Source organism: Nelumbo nucifera, chromosome 5 (assembly GCF_055504915.1).
Source record: "Nelumbo nucifera cultivar China Antique chromosome 5, China Antique-T2T, whole genome shotgun sequence".
Lineage (NCBI taxonomy): Eukaryota > Viridiplantae > Streptophyta > Magnoliopsida > Proteales > Nelumbonaceae > Nelumbo > Nelumbo nucifera.
In genome coordinates this window covers 82,176,961-82,187,917 of record NC_142653.1, presented here as the reverse complement: position 1 = coordinate 82,187,917, position 10,957 = coordinate 82,176,961, and the positions used below count along the sequence as shown (strand labels likewise).

General features: G+C 42.0%; 2 protein-coding genes across 2 annotated transcripts; one reads left to right on the top strand and one right to left on the bottom strand.

The window, feature by feature from the left end:
- Positions 1-751: 751 nt before the first annotated feature.
- On the bottom strand, positions 752-1,795 carry LOC148791941 (uncharacterized). Its single transcript, XM_088888334.1, has 2 exons — positions 1,052-1,795; positions 752-817 (listed from the first exon to the last, which is right to left on the bottom strand). The coding sequence occupies exons 1-2, from the start codon at positions 1,793-1,795 to the stop codon at positions 752-754; spliced, it is 810 nt and encodes a 269-aa protein (XP_088744460.1).
- Positions 1,796-7,102: 5,307 nt separating this feature from the next.
- LOC104593792 (CBL-interacting serine/threonine-protein kinase 14) lies at positions 7,103-8,401 on the top strand. The gene has a single exon (NM_001319693.1). The coding sequence runs from the start codon at positions 7,103-7,105 to the stop codon at positions 8,399-8,401; it is 1,299 nt and encodes a 432-aa protein (NP_001306622.1).
- The last annotated feature ends 2,556 nt before the right edge of the window (positions 8,402-10,957 follow it).

Sequence of the window (10,957 nt, the reverse complement as noted above, 5' to 3'; positions counted from 1 at the left end):
TGCACCGTAGGTTAAGCCGAAGGGAGTTTCCCCCGTGGCTATCCAAGGCGTAGTTCTTCAGCCCATAGCCTTTTTGCTCAGTCCAATCTGGTCTTCAGTCCATCCAGTATTGTCTTGTTGGTGACCTCGGCTAGGCCGTTGGTTTGAGGATAGCCTACCAAGGTGTACTGTTGCCTGATACCGAGGGAGGCGCACCACTCCTAAAACTTGGTGTCATCAAATTGCTTCCCGTTGTCAGCAACTAGCATGTAGGTTAGGCCGAAGTGGTAGATAATGTTTTTACAAAAGAAATTTTGGATGGCTCACGCCATGATAGCGACCAAAGGCTCGGCTTCCACCCACTTGGTGAAATAGTCTACTACAACCACGAGGTACTTTCTTCCCCCCGTGGCCTGAGGAAAGGAGCCAAGGAGGTCCATGCCCCATTAGGCGATGGGCCATGGGCTGCTAAGGGCTGAGAGTGGTGGCTGGTCAGTGGCATAAATTGGTGTGCCTCTGACATGGGTCACACTTTTGCACCAATCTAGTTGAGTCCTTGTGGAGGGTAGGCCAGAAGTAGCCCTGCCTTATGGATTTTTGTGCTAGGGCTCTTCCGCAAAGGTGGTTACCATAGATGCCTTTGTGAATTTCTCGTAACACATAGTTGCCCCCTTCCGGAGAAGGCACCCATGAAGCTAAGTAGCTCGTACCCTGCAGTGGCGTCAACGAGGTGGTCTATCTTTGGCAAAGGAAAACTGTCCTTGGGGTAGGCTCAGTTAAGGTCTGTGAAATCAATATAGATCCGCCATTTCCCATTAGCTTTCTTCACCATAACCACCTTTGACAACCAGTTAGGGTAGTGTACCTCTCGGATGAAGTTGACGTCGAGTAACTTTTCAACTTCCTCCTCTATGGCCTTCCAACGTTCTGGTGCAAAGTTCCTCTTCTTCTACTGAACTGGCCTAGAGCTCGGGTCCATACTCAGCCTGTGTGTAATGACTGAGGGGTCAATTCCGGGCATGTCAGCGGCGGACCAAGCAAAGACGCCGGCATTGAGTCTGAGGAAACTTACCAGTTCGGATAGGCTCTTGGGGGGAAGGTTGGACCCGATGCGGACTGTCTTGTCGGGCTCATCCTCTTCTAGGGGGACCGAAACGAGGTCCTTGGCTGGCTGGCCTTGGCTTGTTGGCTTCTCCCTAAGGTCGAAACCCTCTAGTGGCAGAGCTTCTTTGTTCTTTCCCTTCAGCGTTGCCACATAGCACTGACGAGCGGCATGCTGGTCCCCACGAATAACTCCGATGCCGTGCTCGGTGGGGAACTTCAAGGCGAGGTGGTAGGAGGAGATGGCTGCCCGGAGTGCATAAAGAGCTGGTCTCCCCATGATGGCATTGTAGGGTGAGCCGATCTTCACGACCAGGAACTCTGTCATCCTTGTCACCTGTTGGGGCTCCGTCCCTACTATGACTGGTAGAGAAATCTTGCCCTCTGGTTTGATGATGCTGCCGGAGAAACCGACTAGTGGGGCATATACTGGTTGGAGGTGTTTTGGAGCTATCTTCATCTTTTCAAAAGCTTCGTAGAAAAGGATGTCAGCTGAGGAGCCACTACCAACAAGGATCCTCTTGACTACGGAGTTTGCAATGACAACTGAAACTACCAATGTGTCGTCATGGGGGACTACTACCCCCTTCAGGTCCTCACCCGTGAAGGAGAGGGATTCTTGCTTCTGCTTCTTGGGGGCCGGGCCCCGGATGTTCAACTGCTTGGCATAGGCTTTGTGAGCCGAGGTCGAGGCCGAGGCTCCACCCGAGTCCATGCCTCCCACTATGACGTCGATGGCACCTGCTACTTGTTGGTGGTGGTGGTGGTGCTGCTGAGAGGATGAGGCGCTGACCTCGCCTCCGACCTACTGCTTGAGGTGGCCCCGACGAATGAGGGACTCTATCTCATTTTTGAGATCATAACAGTCCTCGGTGTCGTGGCTGGTGCCTCGGTGGAACTTGTAGTATTTTTTTGGGTTCCACTGGCGGGGGTTCTTCTTTAACTTTTTAGGCCACTACATAAATTTCTCCTGCCTGATTTGCATCAGAATTTGTGTGCGGGTGGAGTTGAGTGGCTTGTTCTGATTGTAAGCCAAGGCCGAGGCCAGTGGCTTCCTATTGTTGTTGTTGTTGCGGCTCTGGTCTCCGTTCTTCCTCTTCTTCTCGGGGGATCCGTCTCAGTACTCTGTGCCTCTCTCATGGGCGTCCGTAGCCAAAGCCTCTTCGACGGCAATGTATTTCTGGGCCCTTTCTAGGAAGTCCAGCTTTGTCTTCGGCTGGCTTTTGGCAACGAAGCATTTGAGAGCCAAGCCGGGGAGGAGACCGCTGATGGAAGCATGCATGGAGACCAGGGGTTGAGGTCACAGACCTCGAGTTCTTCTTTTTTGAAGCGGTCGATGTATGACCACAAACTCTCTCCTTGTTTCTGCTTGACAGTCATCAACGAGACAATGCTTTTCTGGGGGCATCAACTATTGACGAAGCGGACGAGGAACATGCTAGAAAATTTCTCCCATGAGGTGATGGATCGAGGTGGGAGGTTGGAGAACCACTGCCGAGCGGCTCCCTTGAAGGTTGCTTGGAAAGTCTGGCACGTCAAGGCGTCAGAGTACCCATACAGGATCATAAGCGTCTTGAATCTCTCCAGGTGGTCGTCCGGGTCAGTGTTCCTTTCGTACGTTTCCAAGCCTAATCATTATACATTTTTGTATATGTATGCATGTATGCATATATGCATGGTTCATTAAAAAATGTCCATATACATGTATTTAATTAGGCAGGGTTTGGGCTTTCTAAGGACTAAGCCCGAGCCCATCTTGAAAAGTTTAAAAGCCCAACATTTTGGACCCAGGCCTAACCCGATGACTGAAATTTTAAGCCCAGCCCATGTAAAATTGCAGAATGGGTTAGCCGGGCTCAGGTTGGGTCCATCCAAGTTTCAACCCCCAATCAACCCATAGGTTCAAGAACAGCCTCCTTGTTCATTTAAAGAGGACAGTCCGTATACATAAAAGTATTTTCAAAACTTAATATACATAAAAATATTTTTGTTTTAAAAAAATAGTCTTTCTTATTGTGATTTTCTATCATGTTTTAACTAAAATTTTATGGCACATGATACATTAGCTTTTGTAGAAATAGAAAAGCTTTGTCTTAACAAAAATAACACCCTATTTGGTTCGTGGGAATAGGGGTCTGGAATCGGAAACAGAATGGGCTATTCCAGTTCCAACTGTTTGGTTGGGCAGAATCAGAATCCCATTCTCATTCCAGCTGGAATGACATTCCCCCATTTGAAGGAATGGCCATTCCCTGCCCCTCCCTTGAGAATGAAATCCCATTCCTCCTTATTTTAATTCTCAATGCCATTCCTGTCTAAACCAAACAGACTATGGGAATGGACCATTCCGATTCCAACTGCAAACCAAATGGACCTAAATAATTAAATAAATAATGTGACTAAAGTTTAAAATCATTTAGTCAAAACCCATCAGTTAGATGGTTACATTGTCGAATTGTTGAATCCATCTGACAAATCACATGCTGGACCCTTGGTCTTTTTTAATTATAGAGAGGAGATATCTTCATATGGTGTTCATTGATCTAAAAAAAATATATTATAAAGTTCCTAGGAAGATAATGTGGTGGATCTTGAAGAAGGAAGGGCTGTCAAATGGTGAGAGAGAGAGAGATTTCTGTCACAATGCCTCTTTACCAAGGTTTAGAACTTAGCCTTTATTTGCACTGGTAATAGATGAATTGGCTAAACATATCCCGGAGGAGGTCCCATGGTGCTTATTGTTTGATAGTGATATTATTTTAATTGATAAAACTAATAAATGATTAAATACAAAATTAAGTTTATAGATAATTACCTAAAAACAAGAAATTTTAATATAAGTAGAAAGCAAAGCATAATATAAGCAATATAAATTTAAGAATAATAGGAATGCAAATGAGGGCACATTTAGGATTGGAGACTCAAAGGTTACTCAATGTAACCTTTTTTGTGGTACTTGGTTCAATAATTTATAATAAGGGAGAGATTGAAGAGGATGCCGCCCTTAGAATTGGAGCAAAATAGGAAAAATAGAAAGGGCGCATTGAAAGTTTTTCTGATTGTAAAATTTGATAAAGCAGTTGCAAAGTCAGTAATATCTTATGGAGCAAAATGTTGGATGGTCAAAAAACATGTCCAAAATGTGGATGTTGAAACAAATGATTAAAAAACCAAGTATGATTAATAATGAAGTCCTTTGAAGGTACCTAGAAGTAATTCTAATAGATGATAAAACTAGAGAAAGTAGACCTAGATGATTTACTCACGTGCATAGAAGACCATTTATAGCATCCATAACCCTAAGAAAAACTGATTAGTCACAAGTTGAAGATGTTAGAAGGGCTATGGACAAACCAAAAAAGAACATGAGTTCAAATAGTAAGAAATGGTTTAAGCCTTCATAATTTTAATAATGAATATGACATTAAATAGAGCGGAATAGTGAAATACAATTCATGTAACTGACCCCAGAAGTTGAGATAAAGCTTAGATGATGATGATGACAACGAGGATGATGATGATGACAATGAGGATGATGAAAGCTTTTTTTATAATTTGAGTAATAAACCCCTTTTTTCACATATTCCCCACTTGTCATCCCTCTTTCTTTGATCATTAGGACGGAGTAGTAAGATGACTGTGTTTCTTTCATAAGACTTGTGGATCTATTTAGCTCCTTCAAGACGATAGGGATATGCTCCCATTTTACCCATGATTTTCATGTCTCTTTCTTGCCTAATTTTTCTTGCTATTCTATGAGAACTGAGTAATAACATACTCAAAATTCTTCAATCAATACTTCTTTCATCCATCTTCTAAAAGTAGCAGAATCCAATGTTGACCTGAATCCATACACCTCTTCCATATGGGCATTCTGCCATTAAGTCGTAGTCGGTTTCTTGATTCAACCATTATTTTGGTGTCTCAAATCTCTAGATTAATTTGGTATATCCCTGCTGATGCTCTGGTTGAGATGGTCATTAGGCATCCCTCCAAAAATAGAGGTGTTAGATCAAACATATGCAACTGCATGTTCTCTTTGATTATGACAGTGGACCTCACATGCACTCTACTCTTTCCCATCCTTGAGCCTATTTAGGTTGTGTTTAGGGGTGCAAATGGATCGGATCATGATTCGCTCTTGATTCGATCTTATTTGATTAAATTCGGATCACCCTTGTTCGGATCTTCAGATCAACCCCCCTCCCCTCATCCAATCCAATGCACATTATATATTTATAAATATAAATATATAATATATATATATATGTTATTTATTTATTTATAAATTTATTTTTATATTATATTTTTATAAATTTATTATAATTTTTTTATAAAAAACATGTATATATGATGAAAATAGTTAAAAAATACTTGTATTTTTTGTTTTTACTTTATTTAAATTAGTATATTTTATTTTATTTTTAATAATTTATTAATTAAAAGAAAACAAGTCGGATTGGATCAGATCTGAAGATCCAACTTACTGATAGGATTCAAATTCAAATTGAGTCCTATCAAATCCGATCCGATCTTTGGATCAGATCTAACATGAACAATATTGGATCAGATTGGAACATACCCTAATTCGAATCTGATCTGATCCATTTGCATCCCTAGTTGTATTTGGTATCATTGCCGTTTGGGGTTAAACAATAGATATTAGTGTGAAAGATGGATTGTATTGTCACATAATTAGCAATGTTTGGGGATCAATACATATTGCTATTATTATCTGAAAGGTCAAATTTGATGTTTCAACTCTAAACGGCAATTATCAATCACCACATGCACTTTTTTTTGGTTGAAATGACTATTATGTGCTGTAACACTTATATTTCTCAACTACCCCCCATGAATTGGGAACATCTCCTCCTGCATACTATGCAGAGGATGAGATGTTCTCCATGTGTGGCTCCAATAAACGTGGGTAGAGTTCTCGTGGGCAGGAGATTCGGGCTCAGATAGGCAATGTTTCCAAACACAACATTAATGTATACGTTTTTTCTTTTTTTCTTTTTTTCGAGAGAAGATATGTATACGTAATACTAAGGTCCATTCACTTTTCAGTAAGTTACTTACCCGGGTAAATGTTTCTTAAGAAAGACTTACTCGGGTAAGTGCATTTACCCATGTTCTTTCGTTTTCCAAGTAAGGCAACGACTATTTGAGCCATAAAAAAATCAATTATTAAAAGGGACATTTTTATTCCATTTAAGTGTCGACAACTTTTCTCCTAACGGAACATTCTTTTTTGGGATTTAGAGAAGGGAAAGTTACCAACACTTGAATGAGACTAAAATGCCCCTTTTAGTAATAATTTTTTTTTCGCTAAAATAGTCATTACCTTATTTATCTGAAAAATAAAAGATGATGAGTAAATGCACTTACCTAAGTAAATGCATTTACCCAGATAAGTAACTTACCAAAAGCAAAAGCAAATGGGCCTAACTGAAAAAATTATTTATCCATCATTTTTATACCACTTTCATAGACTTAATTACTTGAAATTAGGGGTAATTATGGGCCTGGACGGGCCATATCGAGCTTAACACTAATTACATATAAGGGCTATAGCTAGTTTTATTCATAGAAATTTGAGGACCCACGTCACCGGCAGCTTAGAAGACAATTTAAAATTACATTATGCCCCAGCTTCCCCTCCTTTTCGATTATCATTTCTCGTGATACCGGTTGATTGGTTACAAGTGTTTCCGTACTCTATATTGTCTACGCGAGTGGGCATAAGAAAGAACGGATTGAGAACGAACGATAACCTGAAATAGTTTGGCTTCAAAGTTTGTTTTTTAACTAGCGCGCACACACACTGCAGACTAGACTTACAAGTGCAGAGAGCACCAGAATCCTTTCTCTCCGTGCGCTCTCTGGCTCTCTTTCCAAGAATAAAAATTCCGATAAGTCAATAGTATCTAGACTTCGATCGAGGGACCTCCCTCCCCCAGGAAGTCGATGTAGCTGAGAAAGTCTAGGAAAGAACAAGAGGTTCGTTCTCTGAATCCTTATGCCAGAGGTTGAAGTAGAATCCGGCAACTCCATGCCAGACACTGGCTTGTCATCACCCGATAATTTTCTCTTCGGAAAATACGAGCTCGGGAAGTTGCTCGGCTGTGGCGCCTTTGCGAAGGTCTATCACGCAAGGAACGTTCGGACAGGACAGAGCGTGGCGATTAAGTCTATCAGTAAGCACAAGATCATCAAAGGGGGACTGGTTTCACACATCATACGGGAGATATCTATCATGCGCAGTCTAAACCACCCTCACATCGTCAAGCTCTTTGAAGTACTCGCCACCAAGACCAAGATCTACTTCGTGATGGAGTTCGTCAAAGGCGGTGACCTTTTCTCCAAGGTTGCCAAGGGTCGTCTCAACGAAGACGTCAGTCGTGGTTACTTCCAGCAATTGATATCCGCCGTCGGATATTGCCACTCCCATGGAGTCTTTCACCGGGACCTGAAATTAGAGAATCTCCTACTGGATGATCACGGCAATCTCAAAGTTTCGGACTTCGGCCTCAGCGCCGTGACGAACCAGATTCAAATGGACGGACTGTTACACACGATCTGTGGTACGCCCGCGTACGTAGCACCCGAAATCCTGGCCAAGAAAGGATACGATGGTGCGAAAGTGGACATCTGGTCGTGCGGCATCATCCTCTACATTTTGAACGCCGGCTACCTCCCATTCAACGACCCAAGCCTGATGGTGATGTACCGGAAAATCTATAAAGGAGAGTTCCGGTGCCCTAAATGGATGTCTTCAGACCTGCGAAGACTCCTAGCGTGCCTCTTGGACACAAACCCGGATACGAGGATTACCGTTGATGAGATCCTGCGCGACCCTTGGTTCAGGAAGGGCTACAAAGAGAAAGAGGTAAAGTTCCACGAAGAAGATTACGAGGATGGAAGCGCTGCCACGTTCCTCAATGCTTTCGATATCATCTCGATTTCTTCGCGTTTCGACTTGTCGGGTCTGTTTAGCAATTCGGGCGACTTGGTGGTCAACCGGCTATTCGCATCAGCCGAGTCACCGGAGAAAATAATGGAGAAACTAGAGGAGGTAGGGAAGAAGGAGAACGTGACAGTGACGAGGAAGAAAAACTGGAGGGCAGTGTTGGAGGAGCAAAGCGGTAATTTGATGGTAATAGTCGAGGTGTACCGGTTGACGGAATTTTTGGTCATGGTTGAGATCAGGAGCAGGGGCTGTGAGGCGCGGTCCTACGATGAGATATGGAAAAAGAAGATTGGACCCCAGCTGAGCAGCTTCATTTATCAGCCAGCGACGCCGGTTTCCGATAACTAGTCCAGAGTCCAGAGTCCAGAGTCCAGACAGACATCCGCCCTTCATATTTACTGGGGATCGGCCGGGAATTCCATAATCCATACGCAACGGTATCAAATTAAATTTTGCGTTAATGACTTGAGTACACAATTTTTATATTTTACAATATCTATGAATTATGATACCGGAAAAGTTTGACCAATCAGACCCCTTCCTCAAGGGTGTCAATGGACCAGTTTTGGATTGAATCTGTTCAGTTCAAAATTAATTTGGACGGAATAGACGGACCAACAAGATATATTGGATTGTACCATTCCGGTCTAAAATATTATTAGATTGGATTGAATCCGGTCCGTGCTTAATAAATTTATATTAGATTGGGTTGGATTAAACCAATATTCGGTCTATTGATATAAGATAAGAATATAGGTGTCAACGGATCAGGTTTGGATTGAAACCAATCTAAATCAAAACAAATTTAAACAGATTGTATGGTCTAGACATCGGATGGGCTACATGTGAATCTTGATGAATACCAGCTGCTCGGTTCGGTTACCACCTTAAGTTTATCACTTCACTTATCAGTACTTTTTGGGTTTTTTGGGTTAAGTACACTGCCATCTCTATTTTTCTTAGAGATGGCGAACTAGCACTTTGCCCCAGCCTCAGGGAGGAGAAATTTGTATTGTAAGTTCGTAAGGGTGGAAAAAGGAATAAAGGAGGGGAAGCGGGGGCAGAATATCAATTTGTAAATTGTCTTCTAGGCTGACCCGTGATCTGGGTGCCTCTTATTTTTGGGTAAATTATAAAGACCCCCCATCTACTATGGGGTCTGTGATAAAGACCTCTCTGTATTTTGTTTTACCACTCTATACTATGACCGTAAAATAAAGATCTCCTTCCGTTAGTTTTTCGTTGAAATTCAATGTTAAAATATTTTTTAATTCTCATATTATCCTCGTAATAATTATTCGAATAATTAGAAAAAAAACACTGTTCATCTTCCCAACTTCGCCATACACGAATAGCAGCTGCGGTAATGTCTTCCCCTCTACCATAGCTGCCACAACACATTGTCCGGATGCTTGGCCGACAAGCATTTACCAAGTTTCAGTAATTGTCCTACGAACAGCAGTTACGAGTAGTGAGTGAAATTCTTGAGATTTTTCACTAAGCAGGCGGAATTCAATGGCTCTTTTTTTAGCTGTTGCCAACATGATACGCTAGTGTCTCTTCCGAAGTATAGAGGAGAATTTTCAGTCATGTTTAGCATAGAAAATTTCCCTTATTTTTACCATGTTTCGCATTTTCCCCTGCGGCCCAGAAAAAGACGTGACATTCTACATTCGTTCGTTGTAATTAGAAATTTCTTCAAATCTCTCTACGCTTATACTCCAGGTCTGCAACCTTGATTTTTTCCCTACTATTACAGGGCGCCATGGATTCTAGGGAATCTAAGCTCACATTCTTTTAACGGTGGAGCAAGAAAAATACATATGTAGAAGAGACTTTGCAGAATTTATACACAATTATTCAATCTCTTGAAATCATTTAGGGCAGAATTCTTCAAAGAAAAATTCGAATATAATTTCACAGAGAAGTTGATCGAGAATTTGTATGCCAAATTCAATCCCGACCTCTTCTACTTCTTCCAACTTTGACATCTCCCTAGAAACCCAAACGGAGGACCTCATTTCTTTTTCAGCTAAATTGCTAATCACTCCCCACCACTCCAAGTATGAAGTACCCCTGATCATCATTCTTCCTTGTTTCCTCAAATTTCTCTTCAAACGAACCTGATCCCCAATCATCTGAGCTCGTAATACAAGCCAAAGGTGGAGATACACAATCGGACTTTGCAAGTGTTGTAAAAATAATAAAGAGGGCAGAATGGAACTTGCATGAGTTTGTTGTCACAGAATCTTAAAACTAGGAATTGTAGAGAGATGATGGTTGAGTCGTGCCACTTTGTCATTTTCCTTAAAACCGCATTTGCCCCCTACGATGTACTCGGGTGATCGTAAATTGGTCGGTAAGATAAAATAACCCACTGGCCATTGGTAGGCGTGCACTCGCTTACCAGACCTCCGCGAACCACAAAAAACTGATGTTCAGATCTACAGAGAAGACAAAGTCAAAAATGTTGTGTATAGACTAGGTCGACCAACACTCTTCTTATAAAGTGTTCTCAGACCCGAATGGACACAGAGGTGTCCGTTCAAACAGGAGCCTCTTCAGAATAGTACACCTATTCGAATAGGCACAGAAGAAAGAAGAGACACGAAAAGAGAAAACGTTTTAATTTAAAAATTAAAATACACACATGCGCCCTCGACTCGGTGCACCCCTCTCACATCGTAGGCATGCACTCGCTTACCAGACCTTCGCGAACTACAGAAAACTGATACTCAGATTTATAGAGAAGACAGAGTCATAAATGTTGTGCATAGACTAGGTCGGCCAACACTCTTCTTATAAAGTGTTCTTAGACCCGAATGAACACAGAGGTGTCTGCTCAGACAGGAGCCTCTTCAGAATAGAGCACTTATTCGAATAGGCATAGGGAGAAATAAGAGA